Raw genomic sequence first — 23,035 nt, forward strand, 5'->3', positions numbered from 1 at the left:
CTTCCTTCCAAGGAGTGGCTGGTGGGTTTGAACCGCCAGCCTTCTGGTGAGCAGTCAAGTGCCTTAGGCATTATGCTACCAGAGCCTCACTCTTTAGTGGGATCCAATTCCCTGGTCTCTTTGCTATCTTTTGCATCTGTTGTGTTGGCTTTTCTTCCCTCCCACCCCCTCATTTCATAGCCTATCCAAACCTTACCTTCTCTCCAAGTATCTCTTGAAAGTCACTGTTTCCTGAAAGCCCACACTGCTTGCACCAGCCCTTAGTGTTGCCCTCCCCCCCACTGAAATGCAATAGCTTCCATTTACTGGTGTCTGATAAAGTAGCACTTGATTCTTATGTGCCTTTATCTGATTCACTGATGTTATTTATATGTGTCAGTCTTGTCCCCTCAGCTGATCCTCATTCTTAATTCATGAAAGTAGAGATGGATTAAGTTGCTTTCTTCTATTAGTCTAATTAGGTTGAATTCCAGCACATAGTAGGGCCTCAGTAAATAGATTCTGACTTTTTTAAACCACTGTAGAATTTTGATATATTCCTGGGGTTACTGAAGCTCCTCCCTCATACTAGAGAGAATAGAGACATCTCTGGAGGTTGGCCAAATGGGAGAAAATTCCTGGGTAAGGTTGGTTGCTGGAAAGTCCCAGTCTCCTCAAGGATTTTCTTCCCTGGAGCAGATTTCCCAGGGATATACATATTTCCCCAACTGAAGAAAAGCATATTGGGGTGAGTGAGACATTAACCTTGTGGTTCTTGCTTTCTTACAGGGATTTGAAACTGGACAACATCCTTCTAGATGCAGAAGGTCACTGCAAGCTGGCTGACTTTGGGATGTGCAAGGAAGGGATTCTGAATGGTGTGACAACCACCACGTTCTGTGGGACTCCTGACTACATAGCCCCTGAGGTAAGAGCTAATGAAAAGGACCACCTCATGCTGGTCCCAAGGCTCATGCATAAGTCCATCTACCTGCACTGTAGGTTTCTAATGGGGATTGCAGAAAGCTCTGGAAAACCAGGATGGATTCTAGGGAGGAGGAAAAGAGGAAAGGCAAAAGACTGCTGATTTCTTCATAAGGAAGTGGTGGTGGTGATGAAGATGATGGGTAAACTGAGAATAACAGGACAGATGTGGACAAGTCCTGACTGAATACTATGCTTCCATTCTAGTCCAGAAAAAAAAAAAAAACTAGAACCAAGAGAAATTTATTGACTAGCATTGTTTTCACTTCTAAATAACCAGACTAAATAAGCACCAATGATAAAGTCAGCAATCAAGTTTATCAACTGTAATTTGCCTACAGTAAGACCAGGGTTGATTTGCCATTTCATGTGTAATAGTGATTCTAAAGAGTGGCCCCAAAGGATAGGGTAGGAACAGAAGAGTGACCATATCTTATTATAAACAAAGACCAGAAATGTTCATTGTGAGTTTTGCCAATGGACTATCTTTCATGAAAATTATGTGAACCTTTTGCTCATTATAAAGTGTTAGTTTGCTTTGGGCTTCTCAGGCCAATCCTGCCCAAATGGAGCAGTAGCTAGTGTGATATGATTCAGGTTTAAGGCATGATCAATAATAGACACTTAGTAAAAATGGTCTTGAAGATTCTGACACATAGTAAGCTGGGAGGGAAGTAGCAATCTCCATTAGACATTGCCTATGATGAATAGATATTAGCACAATCACATTTTATTTTCTTTCAGTGGACATTCTTTGAGTCCCTGCTAGACACAAAGCAGTGTGGTAGATAAAGACTTGACTAAGACAGTGATCCCAGAAACTTTTGATCTAGAGGGAGACAGATAAGCAAGCAACTAATTAATCAGAATAACTAAAACCAAAAAAAAAAAACAAACTAACTGCCATTGAGGAGTCAATTTTGACTGATAGCAACCCCCTTTGGGTTTCTGAGGCAGTAAATCTTTATGGAAGTATATTGCCCAGTCTTACTTCCATGGAGTGGCTGGTGGGTTTGAACTGCCAGCCTTCTGATTAGCAGTCAAATGCCTTAGACACTATGCCACCAGAACATGGAACATAAAATAGGATGGTACTCTCAAGGATCAGGGAAGACTTTTCATAGTACCCAGTAGATGAATTGAGTTGGAAATAATAAACAGGATTTCCCAGAAGATTAATACTAAATTTTCAGAAATAGATAACCCATTGAATGGGCAAAGGAGTAGAATTGAATCAATGGAAGATAGAATTAATGAGATTGAAGACAAATACCTCAGTATTTGGAAAGAGATCAGTCAGAAAAAAGATCAAAGCAAAATGAAGAAAGCCTAAGGGTCATGTGGGATACCATCAAAGGGAATAACCTATGTGTAATTGGAATTTCATAGTGCCTAAGGCATTTGACTGCTAACCAGAAGGCTGGTGGTTCAAACCCACCAGCCACTCCTCGGAAGGAAGGTTGGGCAATTCTACTTCCATAGTGATACTGCCTCAGAAACCCAAGGAGGGGTCACTATGAGTTGGGGCCAACTTGACGGCAAATAACAGCAAAAAAAAAAAATTGGAATTCCAGAACAGGAAGAGACAAATAAAACCACTGAGAAAATTGTTGAAGATTTGTTGGAAGAGAATTTCCCTTGTATGATAAAAGATGAGAATATATCCATTCAAAAAGTCCAATGAACCCCAAACAGGATAGACACCCAAAAGAAAATCACCAAGGCAAATCATCATCAAACTCACCAAAACCAAAGATAAAGAAAGAATCCTGAAAGCAGCATGAGAAAAACAAAGAGTTACCTGCAAAGGACAACCAATAAGACTAAGCTCAGATTTCTCAGCAGAAATCATGCAGGCTAGAAGACAATGGGATGGTATATATAAAACCCTGAGAAAGAAAAATTTCCAACCAAGAATGATATTGTCCCTCACATATGATAGTGAAATTAGGACATTTTCAAATAAGTAGAAGTGAAGAGGATTTGTTAAAACCAGACCAACCTTACAAGAGATGATAAAGGCAGTCCTTTGAACAGAGAACCAACAACAGCAAACAACAACTGACCATTAACACATATAATGACATAACCCAGAAACCAACCCAGTTATGGAGTATCCAAAGTAAATAAGCCTACAAAATTGTAAAAAGTGAACCAGAGACATCAATTGACAAAAATAGGACAACTACAAACCAAAAAGAGGGAAAAAATATATATAGTTACATAACTTCTAAATGGTAGAGAAGTCAAGACAACTGCAAGAAAAATGGACTATTCTAAACTTGGGAAGAAAAATATAAATCACAGGATAACCTCAAAGAAACAGAGGACAAGCACAAGTACTTAAACCAAAAACCAAACTCACTGCCATCAGTTCTGACTCATTGCAACCTCTCTTTGGGTTTCTGAGGCAGTGTCACTATGGAAGTAGATGGCCCAATCTTCCTTCCAAGGAGTGGCTGGTGGGTTTAAACCACCAGCCTTCTGGTTAGCAGTTAAATGCCTTAGGCACACACCACCACTTAGCAAATACTAAAACAATAGAAATGAAGGAAGTCTTAACAGAATTCATAAACAAAATGAGCTCAGCACAGAAAATTATATAGAAGAAAGAAATCAGCAACACCGCAAAAAAAGCACATCACAGAATGGCAGGAACAGATTCATACTTGTCGATAATTACATATCTGACAACAGACTTATCTCTAAATTTATAGAAAACTCCAGAACCTCATCAACAAAAAGATTAACAATCCAAATAAAAAATTGGCAGAAGACATAAATAGACACTTCACCAAAGAGGATATTCAGGTGGCCAGTAAATACATGAAGAAATGCTCATGATCATTAGCCATTAGAGAGATGCAAATCAAAACAACAATGAGATATCATCTCACCCCAGCACTAATGGCAAAGTTCAACAAGACAGAGAATAATAAATGCTGGCAAGGATGTGGAGAGATTGGGACTCTCATACACTGCTGGTGGGACTGTCAAATAATATAACTACTTTGGAAAGCAATATGGTGATTCCTTAAGAAGTTAGAATTAGAAATGCCATTTGACCCAGTAATCTCATCACTAGGTATATATCCTAAAGAAGTGAGAGCCAAGACAAGAACAGATATATACACACCCATGTTCATCACAGCACTATTTTCAATAGCAAAAAGATGGGAGCAACCTAGGTCCCCATCAACAGAAGAATGGAGAACCAAACTATGGTACATACACACAATGGAATACTATGCAACACTAAAGAATAATGTAGAATCTGCAAAACACTGCATGACATGGATGAATTTGGAGGACATTATGCTGAGTGAAATAATTCAATCACAGAGGGACAAATATTGTATTAGTTCATTGTTGTAAAAAGTCAAGGAAAGGTTTATATATGGAAGGAAACTTTCTTTGTTGGTCACCAGAGATGAGAGGGGCAGGGAAGAAACACTGCTAGATGGGTAGAGGCAAGTATTATATGGGTGAAGGGAAAGGCAGTGAACCAAATGTGAGTGATGAGCTTGGTGGCATTGATGAAGAGGAAGACATAGAGAGGTACATGGAAGGTACAGACAGCTGAGATGAACTCATTTGCATTTACAGTACTATGTTGTCAGTGATGGAAAGTATTGATCTGTGGGTAGACAGATGAATGGACAGGCTATGTCTAGGCAGGGGGTAGTGTGCCCATGATCATGCATAGGTTTAGCAGACAGTGTTTCTACATGAGTATTTGTATGTGCTATAAGAATGTCCTAGTGTATAGTAGAGCTGACAAGTGACAAGGTTGTGGTGGAATCTTGGCCACAGCCAGCTACCCGGAGTGAGCTAGTGGTTGGACATGTGGGCTCAGAACCATGGTCACAGGGGACATCAAGTTCAATTGGCATAACATAGTACACAAAAACATTGTTCTACATCCTAGTTTGGTGAGTAGCAACTGAGATCTTAAAAGCTTGCAAGTAGTCATCTAGATGCAATGATGGGTCTGTCCTCATCCAGAGCAAAGAAGAATGAAGTAAAGCAAAGATCATGGAAATAATTACTCCAAGGGACTTGTATTAGTTCATTGTTGTAAAAAGTCAAGGAAAGGTTTGTATATGGAAGGAAAATTTCATGTACTATGCGATCCTCACCCTATATGACCATGAGACTGGAAGAACTAGATGGTGCCTGACTACCACTGTCAACCACTTGGAGGGGGATCGGTGCAGGAGATCCTAGATGGAGTGGAAGAACAATATGGAAGAAAACTAAAAATCATAAAAAAAAAAAAAAAGAAAAAAGACCAGGTTTGCTGCTCTGATAGAGCCTGGTGAAACCCCGGAGAGTATAGCCTCTAGCTACCCTTTAGGTCTGGAATTTGACTCACTCCTGTGACTTCCAGCCAAATAATAGGCATCTGAGGTGGACATTTGCATCAGGTAGATACATTACTTGGAGCAGTTAATCATGGGAGAACAGAAGAGTAGTGTTTGCACAGGGTGACAACTCAAGGAGCGGGAGTGCAAGGAAGAGAAGGACACAGGGAAGAGGTAACTATGGGGAGGAAGTGGGGAGAGAGCTGTTACATTGTGGGGAATTGCAGTCAATGTCATGAAACAAAATATGTATGAACTGCTGTTTGGAAAATGAATTTGCTCTATCAGCTTTCACCCAAATCACAATAAAAATTAATTTTAAAAAAGAATAAGCAGGATTTCCATTGGTGGGAATGGTGGAGAGGAATTTTTGAAACAACACAGAGAGGATTAGAGTGGGAATGGGAAGGAAGAAGAAGGTGTAGAATCCCTAGGTTCTGAATCTTTTGAGAACAAGTCCTTTGTTTCTGATCTGGGCGCTGCCAGAGTCCAGCAGACCAATCAGACTCTTACTAGTGTTTTGCTGAATGAACAAATGAGAACTCTGTGAGATTCCAACATGATCAAGGGACATGAGGTGAGAAGAAATTTTGGCCTCTTTCAAAGAAGGTAAATAGTATAGACTATAGGGTTTGCTGTACTGTGGTGGTGTACATGTTGCTATGATACTGGAAATTCTGTCACTGGTATTTCACATGCCAGCAGGATCACCCATGGTAGCCAGGTTTATTTGGAACTTTCAGATTAAGGTAGATGAGAAGAAAGGCCTGGTAATTTGCTTCCTCAAATTAACCAATGAAACTCCATGGATCATGACAGAATATTGTCTGATACAGTGTTCGAAGATGAGCCTTCTAGATTGGAAGACGCTACACAGTAGCCACAACAAAAGATTCAACCATATCAATGATTATGGGACTGGCAAGGGACAGCACATTTCCTTCTGTGGTACATAGCACAACTCTCTGTTCACATAGAAGGAGTAGTGAGACACTAACTAACCCTGAAACCAGAGACACCTTCTGAGGCATTAATGCTGCCCCAGTGCTTCTCAGAACTGACTCAATGGCAACTAAGAACAACGGTACTCGTAGTAATGAATGAGGTTAGGATCAAGGAGAGCCCTCAAAAAATGTGACCTTAATCCTGTAGGATCTGTGGACCCACCAAGAGTTTCTCGGTGGAAAGGTGACAGAATCATACCTGACCCAGGAATAAGAGCAGCAAAAGCAGTGTGACTGGGAAGGCAGAAAATTAGGGGAGGGGGACCAGATGAATCAGTTTTTTACAAACCAGATGACACGTGGGGTAATGTTAGGAGGGTGGTAGAAGTGGACATGCTGAATAATAGGTAACTTCTCTTTAGAAACTTTATCTTCAAAGAAATCTATAATGATTTGAGTCTACTAGTGTGTTCTCTTAAAAGGAACACTAAGAATTCAACCTTTAAGAACAAAATTAAACTTAGGTTTCTCAGTTGGAACCTGTTTTTTCACCATCCTCCTCATTCATTTTTATCACCAGCACACATAGTCCAGCCCCTATGTGAGTGTGTAGTGCTAGAGTCACAGTTGAGAGTGCCATGTAGTTGCTAAGGATCCAGCCAAAGGCAAACATACAATTTATGATGAACAAAACACCACCCACACAGCCATTGATGAGACTCATGATGAACAATTCTGATTTCTGTTTATAACCAGACACAGTCACTCTCTGGTTGCCACCCCATCCTTCATGTCAACTGTGTGGAATCACCGCTACATTTAAAATGGCAAACTATCCCTGGTCTTATTGTAGGCAAATTATAGCTGATAGAGGTGTATCTGCTTTTGCCAAGGGCCACTGGGAAGATTAAATGAAATTATGCATCTAACACAGTGAGAACAGTGCCCAGCCCACAGTAAGCACTGGATGCCTGTGGCTCTTGTCATGCTCACCATAGTTGTTAGGCTACACAGTTGAGGGAAGCACAATCTGAGAGTTAAGAAGATGCCAGCCCTGGCCCTGAATGTCTCCATGGGACCTTGATCAAGTCACCAAACATTTTTGAAGCTCAGATTCCTCATATTTCAAATGGGAATATTAAGAATAATTTCTGTCCTACCCATCTCATCACACTGTTTTGAAAATCTAATGAGATTATAGCATGGAAATGCTTTGAAAAGCACAACTCTCTGTTCACATAGGAGGAGTAGTGAGGCACTAACTAACCCTGAAACCAGAGACACCTTCTGAGGCATTAATGCTGCCCCAGTGCTTCTCTTCCCACCATGTGTCCTGTGGCCAGCCTCCATCACATCCCTCTCCTTCCTCCACACCCAGCCTCTGCTCTCAGGATGTGACCCAGCCCTGGGTAATGCGTCATGTCACCAAGCCCAACATCTGCCCCTTCTCTCTTAACCTGGCTCTGACCTTCTTGAGGTGTTGGCTGCCGTGCCAGGTGCCCTCCCATAGCATGTGAAGCCTTGCCCTTCTTACCAGCTCCATAGCTGGCAAGGTGTTTAGGAAGCAGATAATTAGGGCCAAGCCTAAAAAGAATTTGACAAAAGATGCCACCCCAAACCAGAAGGCTTGGTAGGGGGCCTGGGGAAAGGTGGGCAGGGCTGCTTTGCGGTTTCCACAGCGCCATCCTGTCTGTGCACACACAGGCCACCTGGAGGCCACCTTCCCACCACTATGTGGTTGCACAGAACCCAGGCTGTCCCACCTGTCCAAAGTGAAGGGTGGCCACCTTAGTGCCCAGTGCTCCCTGAGCCTAAGAGGGAAGGGAGCATGCCCAGTAAGATATACACATACACATCAACTGGTCACAAAAGGCTGGCTATCTCCTATGTGGGCTTGGTGCAGTGGGGAGCTCAGAAGAATGCTAGAGCCCTTACTCTCTGGTAGTTTATAGATACTCTAAGAAGTCAGGTGACCACAAAGCCATGACTAAAAACATGGTAGTACATGAAACGTGTCCACAAATCTTAGGAACAGGCAAGGGTCCTAAGATCTTAGAGGATAGGAGGAAAAACTACCATGGCTGGTGAAATCCAGGAAATTTTCTGGAAGAGATGAGTCATAACCAGGACTGTGAAGGATGGAAACTAGTAGTACCTATGCTCAACCATGTTGGAGTGCTATATCTTTCAAAGTAGAGGGAGGAGCTGGCTTTTACTTTGAAATATAGCAGAATTGCCAATGTCTCAGGACAATGGAAGCTATAGCTCTGACCTTTCAGGCACCTCTGGTCTGAGAACACAGGTAATAACAAAGCAGATTGCTGTTGTTGTTAGGGGCTATGGGGTCAGTTCTGATTCATAGCAACTCTGTGTATGATAGAATGTAACACTTCATGGGCCTGTGCTATCCTCACATTGTTGCTATGTTTGAGCCCATTGTTATAGCCACAGTGTCATTCCATATCATTGATGGGCTTCCTCTCTTTCACTGATCCTCTGCTTTTCCAAGCATGATGTCCCTCTCCAGGAACTGGTCCCTCCTGATAACATGTCTAAAATACATGAGATAAAGTCTTACTATCCTCGCTTCAAAGGAGCATTCTGGTTGTATTTCTTCCATGACAGATATGTTTATTCTTCTGGCAGGCCATGGTATATTCAATATTCTTCACCAACACCTATAATTCAAAGGCATCAATTCTTCAGTTTTCCTTGTTCATTTTCCAGCTTTCTCATGCATATGAGGTGATTGCAAATATTATGGCTTGGATTAGGCACATCTTAGTCCTCAGAGTGACATCTTTGCTTTTCCACCTCTTTAAAGAGGTCTTTTGCTGCATTTTCTCACATTCCTTTTTATTCCAAATTTGGAAGATTCCTAAAATATGCATTATTTTTACTATTTTCAAGAGATTTCCATCCAAGTCTTTTGATTTACTCCAAGCAATTTGTAATCTCTAGGAGGGATTATTTCTGAATAAACAGAAAGACTAGATGCTTAAGGTTAGCCACCTCTTCCCTGGCCATCTTGAAATTTGAGAACTTGACTGGATTCTTGTCCTGACCCTGAGAAGTTATTCGACTGAGGTGTTCTGTGGGAGCTAGAATGATGAGGTGCAGCCTTTGCCCTTTTTTTGGGGGTCCTCAGAGTATACCCTCTTTTAGGACATGAACTCCAACCTCATTTCTAGTGTACACCCTCACTTTATGGAACCCTTTTATAGATGTATAAAGTTGGGAGCAATCTCAGATACCCTCCTGTTTCTGGGCAGGACCATGCCTAATCCTTTCTGGCTGATAAGAGGAAATTGTGGATGAAAATGTCACTGTGTCATGATACCTTTCTTAACCATGGGGACAGCTCAGTATTTATTTCTCTTCTGAGCCAAACATACATCATTGTCCTACTACATATTATATATACATAGAAACTAGACCTAATAGAAGAAAGCTTGAATTTGATACTAGCTTCTAATTATGTAGAGCTTTGTATTTTGTGGCATTTTTAAAAACCTTCTACCATAATTAATCTTGTGAGGTTGAATCGAGGATCTGAGCCCCATATGATAATGAGCAAGTCAATGACTGCCTTAAGAGCATCCAGGAAATTAAGCATCAGATGTACTATCTCCTTCTACTATAACATGTGGCCAGTGCTCCAGAAAGTTAGAATAGGGACAGTTACTTGCTTTTCAGAAAGTTCTGAATCATCATGACTTTAGGTAAAATTCCTCTCATCCATTGAAACTATGGTTCAGTTTGTAAGACTTCTGTCCATTCATTCAGAAGCTGTAAGTAGCATCATGTCATACATGTATTTAACCTAAGGAAATTCAATTCTACATATTTGGCCAGAGGAAAAAAAGAGAGAAAGATCATGAATTTTTCAAAGACATCATGCACAGGACAATTAAGGAGGTGATTTTATTCAGAACTGTTGCAGCACGGAGAGTGTTCATTTAATGAGGAATGTCTCAAAGGAAGGAATGTAGTCTGGGGCTTAACAGAGAAATTAAACATAGAGTCATCAGCAGAATTATGAGTCACAATGAGAATGGGTCTTATCTGAGTCATTGAGGAAGGGTAGAGGTTGGTCTTATCCCATATGCAAGAGCATAGTGGTCTTTTGTGGTTAGAACAGAAAAGGGAGGAGGTGGGGGTCATAACCAAAATTTTTTTCTAGGAGCACAGGACTTGAGTAAAGTTCACTATAGACATCATTTAAATAAGGCTGCAGTTCTGCTCTCCTTTCCAGTCAGTGAGCATGTCCTGACATGAGGGTGAGATAGAAGACCAGAACTTGCTGCACCCTCCATTACTCTCAGATTGCCTGTGTCCATTCATTTGTATCTTGCTTCCCTGATTCTGATTTCAATGTTAAAAAAATATGCATTTTTTAACTTGACCCAAAATGCAAGTCTGGAACTTCATCTGATACTTATGTAAAGAAACAGCAATTTCTTCCCACTGGAGGACAGATGGTTGACTTATTGTAGTTGCTTCCAATGTAGTAACTCTCAAAGTCAATTTTCACTGAATTTGCTGTTTTAGAACCTAACCTTCTATAACAGGGGGATCTGCTCTGTGCCAGAACAAGTTGGAGAGGCAGAGGATCAGGCAATTGCAGCTCCTTCCATGGGCACTTAGTCAGGCGTTTTTGGTGGTGAGATCTGTGGAGGGGCCTATGGTGGGATCTTCAGTGGGATCTGTGGTGGAGTCTTTGATGGGCTCTCACACACATTGCTGGCCTTTTCCCAAGGCTTCACCTCTTCTAACAGTGCTATTTCCTGAACAGATCTTACAAGAGTTGGAGTATGGCCCTTCTGTGGACTGGTGGGCCCTGGGGGTGCTGATGTATGAAATGATGGCTGGGCAGCCCCCATTTGAGGCTGACAATGAAGATGACCTCTTTGAGTCCATCCTCCACGATGATGTGCTGTACCCAGTCTGGCTCAGCAAAGAGGCTGTCAGTATCTTGAAAGCGGTGAGTCCCCCAGCCTTCCCACTATGTCTGTCTCTTTCTTGATACTCTGTCCCTCCTATCCCTCTCTCTCTCTCACTCCATTCTCCCTTCTCTCTCAGTCTTTTCTCTTCAGTGCTCCTTTTCCCCATTCTCACTGTTTAGTTCCTCTCACCACTGATTGTGAGGAGTCAAGGGCAGTCATCCTGGAAGTTCAGGCATAGTTCAGAGGGCTGCTACTAAAAAAACAGGATCTGGGATCAATTGCTCTGCTTGTGGGAAAGGGATGGTATATTTGCATTTCCTGAGATGGGGCACTGTATATGCTTGTGTCCTCCCATGTCCCAGATGGAGCAGAGCCCACCCAAATAGCATCGGCATCACCCTGCCACTGATGCTCTGGGGCTGGGCCTCCTTCCTTACCTGCCACCCAGTGGCTGACTTCACTCTAGGGCCTGTGATGAGAAAATGTTGTTGTTGTTTTAGTTATGTGCCACTGAGTGGGACCCAACTCATAGCGACCCCTCCTTGGGTTTCCGAGGCAGTATCACTACAGAAGTAGATTGCCCAACCTTCCTTCCGAGGAGTGACTGGTGGGTTTGAACCACCAGCCTTCTGGTTAGCAGTCAAGTGCCTTAGGCACGACGCTACCAGAAGAGAAAATAGAAGAAGGAAAGAAGGGAGGGCTCTGGGTCCACAATAGCATTACTATGGCTGAACAGCTGATCAGAAAAGAGATGTCCACTCAAGATACAAGCAACCATGCTGGACTCAGATATTTAATAGAGACACTGTCCCTGCTCTGACTAATAATCCCTCACATGTGAAAAAGCTTAATCTTTCTAAACACAGCTGTTTCTGCAATGTGGTGGCACCAACTATGTCAAATAATTGATGTTATCGCTTCCCTTTTGAAAGAGTAGAAGATGAAGGGCAGAGAAGGAAATAGACTAGTTTGTCCAAGGCCACGCCACTAGACTGAGGCAGGACAAGTGACAACTAGGAACCTTGACTTTCAGTCCTGGCTTCTTTCATGCACGAGAATTCCCCTGACTTCAGTAGTTTGCGTGCTACATTCATAAAAGTTGGCATATTCAAATACTCTTTGTACCATTATTTACTTCTCTTATTAGTTAATTGACTCTCAATATTTACCTAATCACATGTACTTTACAAAGAAACTTTTTATCGTTATTATGGACAGAAAATCTGTATCACTTGCCATAATTAATTAATATGAGTCATCATAAGAAGCTGTTTTCATGGGCTAAATTTATTTTGTCAGTATCTGGTGGCACACACCCCACATTTTAGAAAATACCCCATGAGGACATCTTACTCTTTTCTGTAGTTGTTCTTTCCCCCTCCTTCCTTCCCTCTTTCCATCACCTCATTCCCTTTTTTCTTCTACTTATCTTGCTCTTTCTCTGCCTTTCCTTCTCTACATAGTTATTCCATGAACTACTAGTTATTAAATGTTTCCAGTGGACTTGAATTTTGCTAGATTCTAAGTATTAGTAAGTATTGAAGCTCTGGTGGAGTAGTGCCTAAGGCATTTGACTGCTAACCAGAAGGCTGGCAGTTCAAACCCACCAGCCACTCTTCGGAAGGAAGGTTGGGCAATCTACTTCCGTAGAGATACCACCTTGGAAACCCAAGGAGGGGTCGCTATGAGTCCATCCGACTTGACGACAGTGTGTGTGTGTGTGTGTGTGTGTGCGTGTGTGTGTGAAGTAAGTATTGGCAAATATAACAGCCATGGTCCCTGCCTATGGAGCTACAGTACAATGGGAGGAGAAGGCCAATAAATAAAAAATACATCCACACATAGTACAGTGAAGGAAGCAAATAGCCTGTGCTTATTCAATAATTCATTTATTCAATAAATATTTATTGAGCCTCTATTATGTTCCAGGCACTAAGCCCGGTGCTGGTGGTGTAGCGCTCAAGGTCCTTGCTTTCGTGACACTTGTAGTCCAGTGGATAAATGAATAGACAAAGAACTGCATATTGTACCAAGTGACAAGGGATGCTAAAAAGAAACATGAGGTGAGATACAGAGACAAAGAGTGACAGGATGATGGGGTAGGGGAAGTTATTGTTGTTGACTGCCATCAAGTCAGATCCAGCTCATATGTGACAGAATGAAATGTTTTTTAGGCCTGCACCATCTTCATGATAGCTGCTATGTTTGAGCCCATTGTTGTAGCATTGTGTCACTCCATCTCATTGAGGATTCCCCTTGTTTTCACTGACTCTCTCCTTTACCAAACATTATGTCTTTTTCTAGAGATTGGTCTTTCTTAATGACATGTCCATAGTAAGCAAGTCAGTGTCTCACTATCCTCACTTCTGAGTAACATTCTGGTTGTATTTCTTCTAAGACTCATTTGTTGTTCTTTTGGCAGTCCATGGTGTATTTAATATTCTTCACCGACACTGTAGTTCAAAAGTATCCATTCTTCTTCTGTCTTCCTTTTTTATTATCCAACTTTCTCATGCATATGGAGTGATTGAAAAGACTTGGCTTGAGTCAGGTGTACTTTAGTCATCAAAGTGACATTTTTGCTTTTTAAAATTTTAAGTAGGTCTTTTGCAGCAGAGTTGCCCAATGTGATATGTCATTTGATTTCTTAATTACTGCTTCCATGAACATTGATTGTTGATCAAAGCAGAGTGAAATCATTGACAACTTCAGTTTCTTTGTTCATCATGATGTTGTTTATCAGTACAGTTGTAAGGATTTTCGTTTCTTCACATTCAAGTATAATCCATATTGAAGGCTGTAGTCTGACCTTCATCAGTAATTGCTTTGAGTTGTCTTCAGTTTTAGCAAACAAGGGTGTATCATCTGCATATTGCAGGTGATTCCTGAGGCTTCCTCCAATACTGATGCCACATTCTTCATATAGTCCTGCTTCTCTTGTTATTTTCTAAACTTACAGATAGAATCAGCCACTCCTCGGAAGAAAGATGAGGCAATCTACTTCCATAGTGATACCACCTTGGAAACCCAAGGAGGGATCACTATGAGTTGGGTCTGACTCAACGGCACATAACAACACAACAACAACAGATAGAATAAGTAAGGTGAAAGAATACAGCCTGCCACACAACTTTTCTAACTTGGAACCACACAGTATCCCCTTGTTTTGTTTGAACAACTGCTTCTTGATCCTTGTACAGGTTCTACATGAGCATAATTAAGTGTTCCAGAATCCTCATTCTCTACAATGTTATTCATCATCATTTATGATCCACACAGTTGAATGCTTTCATGTAGTCAATAAAACACAGATAAATTTCTTTCTGGTATTCTTTACTTTCACCCAAGATCCATCTGACAACAGCAGTGATAGCCTTTGTTTTAAGTCCTCCTCATGCGGGGAGAGGTGAGAGAAATGCCACTGTGTCTGGGAAGGCCTCTTGAATAAGGTGATACTGAAGCAGAAACCTGACTGAAAGGAACTTTCAGTCATATAGATTCCAGGAGAAGTTGGGTTCAATTTTGACTGACAGCTAGATAGTCCAGAGGGTCAGATAGGACTTGTGTTCATTTGTTCTATCTCTACCTGTCCTTTGGAGCTGCAATGTGAGGCATCTCTGAAAAGATAGCAGAGGACGCTCACTGAGAATTGATTTGGGGTAGAGATGGGAGCTTTTGCCTCCTTTAATTTCCTGAGTCCCATCTTTTCCCAAGCTAGCTCTTGCAATTATCCAGTTGACCAAAAAACAAACGAAACTCACTGTCGTTGAGTCAGATCCGACTCATAGTGACCTCTCCTTGGGTTTCCGAGGCAGTATCACTATAGAAGTAGATTGCCCAACCATCCTTCTCAGGTGGTTGGTGTGTTTGAACTGCTCAATCTGTCCAGGGAGCCAGATTACCATGCACAGCAGAGCTACTTACTTGTTCCAGGCCCTGAACACCTTGCAAGCCCCTTGCCAGCATGTCACCTGAGCCCTTTTATGTTTGAATGACCTAGAGCAGTAGTTCTCAACTAGGAGCCATTAAGTCCCTGACCGTAGGAGACATTTAGCAATTTCTAGAGACATTTTGGTTGTCACAGCTCAGAGGTTGCAGGGGAGGGTTGTGAGGAGAGTTGTAATTTGCATTTAGTGAGCAGAGGTCAGAGGTGCTGCTCTACAACTTATAGTGCACAGAATCATTCCCCACAACAAAGAATTATCCACAACCTCCATAGCACCGTGACTGAGAAACTCTGACCTCCACAGATTCAGAACATTAGAGGTTGTACCCATGTTAACTGGTGAGAAGGGGATGAAGTCACCGTGGAGACTGGCTGGGTACAGCTTCCTGAAATGGTAAAACCTGTCTGTTTATCCCTAGCTCTGATACTTCCCCTCCCAGAAGAGGGAGGGCAGGAAGAGCCGAGGAAGTGAGGAGGAGTCTTCCACTCCCTTGGCCTTGGAACACTTCACTTCCTCACATTGTCAGGCAGTTGATGCTAGGGCCAGGCTGGGTTTTCCATGACTCTGGCCCCCGAGCTGGTCTCTGAGGACTGCTGCCTATGTGAAGATGGTGTAGAACTTTAGAGGAGGCCATTTGTATGATAGAGTTGTTCAACATACAATCTTTGCAACAGTAAGTGACAGTCCTGCTGACTACCTCCCTCAGCACTGTGCCTGGAGATACAGCCTTCAGCACTCCATTTAGTCATTAAGATTTACTGAGTACCTAAAAGGAGCCAGGCAGTGAGCCAGGTGCTGGGAAGATAGGACTGGTTCCTATACCATAGAGCTCACCATTCACTGAGGGAGAGAGCTGTTAAGACAAATTATAATTTAAATAAACAAGGCAACTGGGGTCCCAGGTATCAACAGAGGGAAACTCTGGGAATGCTTCATAGAGGAGGAACATTTTAGCTGGTTCTTGGAGGATAGGTAAGAATTAGAGATGGATATTCAAGCCAGAGACAATAAAAGATGCAAAAGGCCAGCAGATAAATTCAGTTTAGATAAAGAGTTCCCATGTGGACATTTGACTGCTAACCGGACAGTTGCCAGTTCAAACCCACCAGATCCTCCATGGAAGGACTCAAGGAGGGGTCGCTATGAGTCGAGTCCAACTTAACAGCACACAACAACAACAACAACAAGTCTTTTGGTAAAATCCAGACACTCAACCCTCATCCCCTGACATAAAACACTATCTCTAATACACACACACATACACACACACACACACTCTCTCTCTCTCTCTCTCTTTCTCTCTCTCACACACACACACCTGGCTTTCAGAAATAATTCCACCTACAAGCACTTTTTTTTTTCTCAAGATTGTATTGGCATATTTGCTGAATTAAATTAATATTTACCATCAGGACTGACTCATTTAGTAAGAACAGTAAATTTCTTTGGGAGTGCAGGGTTACAAGACCATTAAAAAAATACAAAACACATCAATGTGATTTTTTACGTATAAGCATTGACAAGCAATAAGCTTTTCTTTTTCTTTATTTGCTTTTGATTTTTAACTTTTGACCTCCATATACATTTTGTGTTAGAGATTGGAAATACAGGTCTAGGAATAAAGGAGGGGCAGGAGGTACCTTTGATAATTTACTTCACAAGAGTACCTAATCTTCTTCCCTTGCCATAAAAAGGACTTTTGATCCATCAGTGTAAATGAGTTTATCAAACCCTTGTCTCCTCTTTTCTTAAGAAGATTTGAGAAACTGAGGGTTTTCAGGGAGTTAATAAGACTTTGAGTTCCTGATCTCTTCTTTGTACCTTGCTAACTGTATGGCCTTGGGCAAGTCAATTAACTTCTCTGTGCCTCAAATACCTCATTTGTAAAAGTATTGTTGTTAGTATTGTTGTGTTATGTGCCATCGAGTCATCTCCGACTCATAGCAATATTACGTACAACAGAACAAAACAGTCCTGGTCCTGTGCCAGCCTCATGATCCCTACTATACCTGACCCCATTGCTGCAGCCACCATGTCAATCCATTTTCTTGAGGGCCTTCCTCTCTTTTGTTGACCCTCCACTTTACCAAGCATGACATCCTTCTCCAGAGAATGGTCCCTTCTAACAACATGACCAAAGTAGGTGAGACAAAGTCTGGCCATTCTCGCTTCTAAGGAGCATTGGGTTGCACTTCTTCTTCCAGGACAGATTTGTTAGTTCTATTAGCAGTCCACAATACTTTCAGCATTCTTCACCAACACCACAACTCAAAAGCATCAACTCTTCTTCATTCTTACTTTTTCATTATCCAACTCTCACATGCATATGAGGCGATTGAAAATACCATGGCTTGAGTTGGGCACATCTTAATCTTCACAGAGATATCTTTGCTCTTCAGCACTTGAAAGAGGTCTTTTGCAACAGATTTGCCCAAGGCAATACGTCTTTTGGGAGCTCTGGTAGCATAGTGCCTAAGGCACTGGACTGCTAACCAGAAGACTGGCTGGCGATTCAAACCCACTAGTCACTCACTCCTCAGAAGGAAGGTTGGGCAGTCTACTTCCGTAGTGATACCCCTTGGAAACCCAAGGAGGGGTTGTTATGAGTCGGGTCCAACTCAACAGCACGTAACAACAACAACAACAAAAACAATACGTCTTTTGATGTCATGACTGGTGCTTCCATTGGTGTTGATTGTAGAACCTAGGAATATGAAGTCTTTGACAACTTTAATCTTTTCCCCATTTATCGTGATGCTGCTTATTGGTCCAGTTGTGAAGATTTTTGTTTTCTTTATATGGAGGTGCAATCCATACTGCAGACTGTAGTCTTTAATCTTCATCAGTAAGTGCTCCAAGTCATCCTCACTTTCACCACACCAAGTTATGTCATCTGCATATGTCAAGTTGTTAATGAGCCTTCCTCCAATCCTGATGCCACGTTCTTCTTCATATAGTCCAGCTTCTCAGATTATTTGCTCAGCATACAGATTGAATAAGTATGGAGATAGGATACAACCCTAATGTACTCCCTTCCTGATTTTAAACCATGCAGTATTCCCTTGTTCTGTTCAAACAACAGCCTCCTGGTCTATGTACAGGTTCCTAATGAGTACAATTAAATGATAACCAGAAGGCTGGCAGTTCAAACGCACAAGACACTCCTCAGAGGAAGACTGGGCAATCCACTTCCATAGAGATACTGCCTTGGAAACCCAAGGAGAGGTCGCTGTGAGTCAGATCTGACTCAACGGCAGTGAGTTTGGTTTTTTGTTTTCAATGTAATCCATAATTTGTTATGATCCACACAATCGAATGCCTTTGCATAGTCAATAAAGCACAAGTAAACATCTTTCTGGTATTCTTTGCTTTGAGCCAAGATCTATCTGACATCAACTATGATATCCCTCACTCCATATCCCCTTCTGAATCCAGCATACATTTCTGGAAGTTCTAAGTCAATATACTATTTCAACCATTTTTGAATTATCTTCAGTAAGATTTTATTGTGTGTGATATCAATGATATTGTTTGATAATTTCCACATTCTGTGGGATCACCTTTCTTTGGAATGGATACAAATATGGATCTTTTCCAGTCAGTTGGCCAGGTAGCTGTCTTCCAATCTCTTGGCATAGCTGAGTGAGTGCCTCTACCATGGCATCTGTTTATTGAAACAACTCAGTGGATATTCCATCAACGATAACTATCACAGTCCTGAAAGCTTTACTCATTGGGGTTGACTATACTTTGAGGAAGCAGCTCTTCCTCAGTCATATGTTGATTGCTTTCCAACTTGAGGGGCTCATCTTCCATCACTATATCAGACAGTGTTTCAGCTGTTCATAAAGTTTTCCAGTAATGTATTAGTATTTCACTGCTATTCATAAGGTTTTCACTGGCCAGTTCTTTGAGAAGTGGATGCTCCTTTCCTTCCTCCCAGTCTGTCTTAGTCTAGAAGCTCCACTGAAACCTGTCCCCCATGGGTGACCCTGCTGGTATTTGAAATACCAGTGGCATACACTCCAGCCTCACAGCAACACACAAGAAACCATAGTATGACAAACTGACAGATGAGTGGTGGCATAGGAAGTCCCAGATAAGAGTTAAAGGATTTCCTCAGAGACGAAACCTCTGAAAGTGCTGAAAGCAGATTTGGGAGGTGATAGCTTGGCTACCTTAGCATCTTTCCCTCCAAGCCTGTGCCTGCTGGGCTTTGGCACTAATTCTGTCTCTCTCCCTATGCCCACAGTTTATGACCAAGAACCCCCACAAGCGTCTGGGCTGTGTGGCAGCACAGAATGGTGAGGATGCCATCAAGCAGCACCCGTTCTTCAAGGAGATCGACTGGGTGCTTCTGGAGCAGAAGAAGATTAAGCCACCCTTCAAGCCACGAATTGTAAGTTGGGCCAGCAGTGGCAGGATCCAGAGCACACGCTAGTCTGGCCGGGAGCCCGCATGGCAGGCAGCATGCCCTCAGACACAGAGCTGGAGGGAGGGAAGGCATCTTGAAAAAGGGCGGGTGGGAGGCACACTTCAGCACCAAAATGACAAAGGTAGGAGGTGGGCAAGACTCTTCCCAAGAGAGAGTCCCTTAGGCCCTAAGTATTTACTGTCAGAAAGAGGTCACCTATAGCAGAAACCAGATTGATAATGTAGGACACAGAAGGACACTTTGTTTTAATAGCTATATTTTTATTTATTTTGATCAAAAATGACAAATGATCCTAACCTTCCATGTATGACAGTGACATGAGGTTTCTTTATAAATAAATGGGTTTAAGTTTTTAAGTGAGTCCGTTGAAAGGAAAATGTTAACTTAAGTAATAGTTACAGTCATTATGTGGAAACAACACAGAACATGAAGCTGGGACATTTGAGAAAGACTGTTCCAGTGGGAGCAGATGGGGAGACCTTATCTGTAAGAGGCCATTTCTTTAGAAAATCAGCTGGCCTTTCCCATCTGAGAGCTCTCCTCTGCCCCTGCCCTACTCTCCCTCTGCCTTCTCTCCAGCCTCAGCGTAAGCTTCCATTCAGATTCTTAGGCCTACTGTGGTGGGGCCAATTAGAGAGGTGTCATAAAGGGCACTTGGGGCTCAGAGTTTGGACAGGAATAGAGCTAAGAGTCTGGGTCTGACTCAGAGAGCAGAGATCACATCTTGGCAGTGACCTTCCACTGGAAGGGGAAGGAAGAGTGTGTGTGACAAGAGGAAAGGGGATAATATTTTCATTTTGATAGATTTTAGCCCAACGAGACACTCATTCAAACTGAGAATTTGGGTAGTGACTGGGTGAGTGACTGGTGGGAGGGCTTTATGATCAGAGGTTTTGGGCAGAGGCCCCAGATTGGTGGGGTCCCAGGCAGGGAGGACTCTAAGTTACCTTGCATTCTGTCAGATGAGCCATCCCATCCTCCCCCTCCAAATATGGAAAAGACCCTCTTATGCTTTGTGAATGATCAGAGAAGAATTTAATTGTGTCCAGGCAGGTTTAAGGCAAGCCTTATTGACAGTGCTGTGGTTCTTAGCCATGAACTGTGTGTGGTAGTTTTCAGACAGTTCAGCAGACTTCAGCCAGGCCAGAGCATAGGCTGTTGGCCATCCCTGGACACTCAGCCCTGTCACCAGTCCTCGTTTGCTTCCTCCTGTGGTTTTCTGGTTTCCGTTGGGTAGCACACAGCTTGGGACAGGCTAGATTTAGGCTCACCTATTTTCTTTGGTAATATCACATCACTCCTGCCCATCCCCACCACAGCTCTGGGACCTACTGTGCTGAGCTGTGCTGTTGGTGTGGTAGATCAGAGGGAGGGTTTGGGGTACAATCTCCCTAGGTTCACTCACATACCAGCCTGCCCGATGGCCAGGGTCTGGCATCTCTGCATGTAGCCTTAAGGACAAAATTAACCTTGCCCCTGACAAGGAAATAGGAGACCAGAGGTCTGACAGAAAAGAAGGAAAAATTGAAGGCTTAAATCTGATTGTGAGATTTTAATTTTGATTTAATCTAAGTTAGTAAACCCAAAGAAAAATGGGATATAGAGCCAAGGAAAGAATCCAGACCCAAGAAACAGAAACCCTAGACCTGATCAGGAGCAGATCGGACACCAGCGTAGTTCTACAAAATGACTTAAACTTAAATCTATACCCTATGCCAACAAAGTGACTTGAAGTTAGGCTCTGGAAGCCCTGGGGCCAGCTGGGCTGTGCAGGACAAGGCTGGGGAAGTAGCCACCTTCTTACTTGGTGGGTGTGGAGGGGACTGGGCAAGCCCTGGGTGAACCATCGTGAGTGTGTCAAGTGAAGAGAGAACCTAGTGACTGCCAGAGAGAACCAAAGAGAAGGTCTTTATTGAGAGGCTACTTGGAAAAGAGGAATTAGGGGAAATCATTAATCATAGAAGGCACAATAGAAGTTTTAAATTATGGATTAATGGAGAATAGCTTCTGGCTTGGGTTTAAGTGATGACAAAATATTCATTGCCAGAGGCCTTTCACAGGAGTAGTATTCAAATCCAGTGGAGGAGGTTGCTCTGAGTCTTATGGATCCCTGAGAAGCTCCATTCTCTCTACAAGCCCTTCTCATGCTCCAGGGGTATCAGAACTTCCTCACCAGGACCTCCAACCTTTAGTTTGAGACTTCGAACTAAATAGAGCTCAGACTTTCTGAGAAGAGTCACACTTTGAGCTGTACGTGTCTTCCTCACAGAGAAGAATGAGGGAAGGGGTGAGCCAAACAGGTATGGGTTTACTATGGGTCTTAGGGAAAAGAAGAGTCAAGAACCAAGAAGAAGGCCTCACACTAATATATAGGTTCCACCTTTGCTCAGACAAGTGGGGATCCCCTTTAAAGATTCATCTGGCCAGGAATGAATGTGCTCCTGTGGTCAGGGGTATGAGTAGGCCTGCAGAAACCACCACTATGTACAAATCCCCGGCAGAGGAGAAGGATGTACTACTCCTCCAAGGGACGTGCTCCAAGATAAGGGAAAGATACAATGAGAAAGAAAAGGGTCAGGCCGTGCTGGGGCAGAGGGCCGGCATCTTCACTTGGAGCCAGTGCTTCTTTTCCCTTGGGCTCTCAGGAGTTCTCAGTTAGCACCAGAGGGCAGGACCCTGCTTCCTTTCTACAGCAGGAGGCTTCCATGGGTCTTACTATCTACTGAGGGGATGGCAAAGAGAAAAGGGAGGTACCTTCCAAGAGCTGCCACAAACTTCAAAACTGTTTTAGATGGACTTTCTGAAACCTGAGCCTGATCCCACTCTGCCCCCATAGAACTCCAGATTTATCCTAGAGTCCGTTAGGGCCAGGGTGTTTATTAAGCTAGTTTGCATTCAGCTTGGAGGAGGGAATTAGAACATCTGGAAGAAGAAGAATAAAGCTGAAAACTAAAGTTGTGCAAGAAGTGTTTCTGGTCACATTTTAAGCCAAATAATAATAATCTTTAGAAGGCTCTTAGCTACAGCTCTTTAAAGAGCTTTATTTCAATGTCTGATCATATTTATATCCTTGAAACTAGAGATTTCTCTCAGGAGAGACATCAAAAATAAAGGAGTAAAAGAATAGGCAAAGTTTATTTATCAAGTTAGAAAAATATCCTAGATCTGTCTTTGAATTTGGGCTCTTCTGAAAATTGGCAATGGCACCACCTCAAGTCATCAGAGGGCTTGTTTAAGACCCTCTGCCATGATGAATAAAGAGCTCTGGTGATGTAGTAGGTAAGACATTTGGCTGCTAACCAGAAGGTCAGCAGTTCAAACCCACCAGCTGCTCCATGGGAGGAAGATGAGTCAATCTACTTTTGTAAAAATTTACAGCCTTGAAACCCAAGGATCACCATGAGTCCAGGCGACTCAATGGCAATGGGTTTGTTTT

The 23,035-nt window shown here is 42.5% G+C and overlaps 1 protein-coding gene across 1 annotated transcript in view; it reads left to right on the forward strand.

The window, feature by feature from the left end:
* PRKCE (protein kinase C epsilon) overlaps positions 1–23,035 on the forward strand; it is a 794,842-nt gene that overhangs the window by 745,773 nt on the left and 26,034 nt on the right. Inside the window, exons 12-14 of the mRNA XM_007944393.2 lie at positions 769–907; positions 11,067–11,255; positions 19,417–19,563. Of these exons, the coding sequence (XP_007942584.1) occupies positions 769–907; positions 11,067–11,255; positions 19,417–19,563 (475 nt within the window). The remainder of the gene's footprint in view (positions 1–768; positions 908–11,066; positions 11,256–19,416; positions 19,564–23,035) is intronic.

The sequence above is a fragment of the Orycteropus afer genome, unplaced genomic scaffold (assembly GCF_000298275.1).
Source record: "Orycteropus afer afer isolate SDZICR_OR568_19922 unplaced genomic scaffold, OryAfe1.0 scaffold00124, whole genome shotgun sequence".
NCBI classification, from domain to species: Eukaryota; Metazoa; Chordata; class Mammalia; order Tubulidentata; family Orycteropodidae; genus Orycteropus; species Orycteropus afer.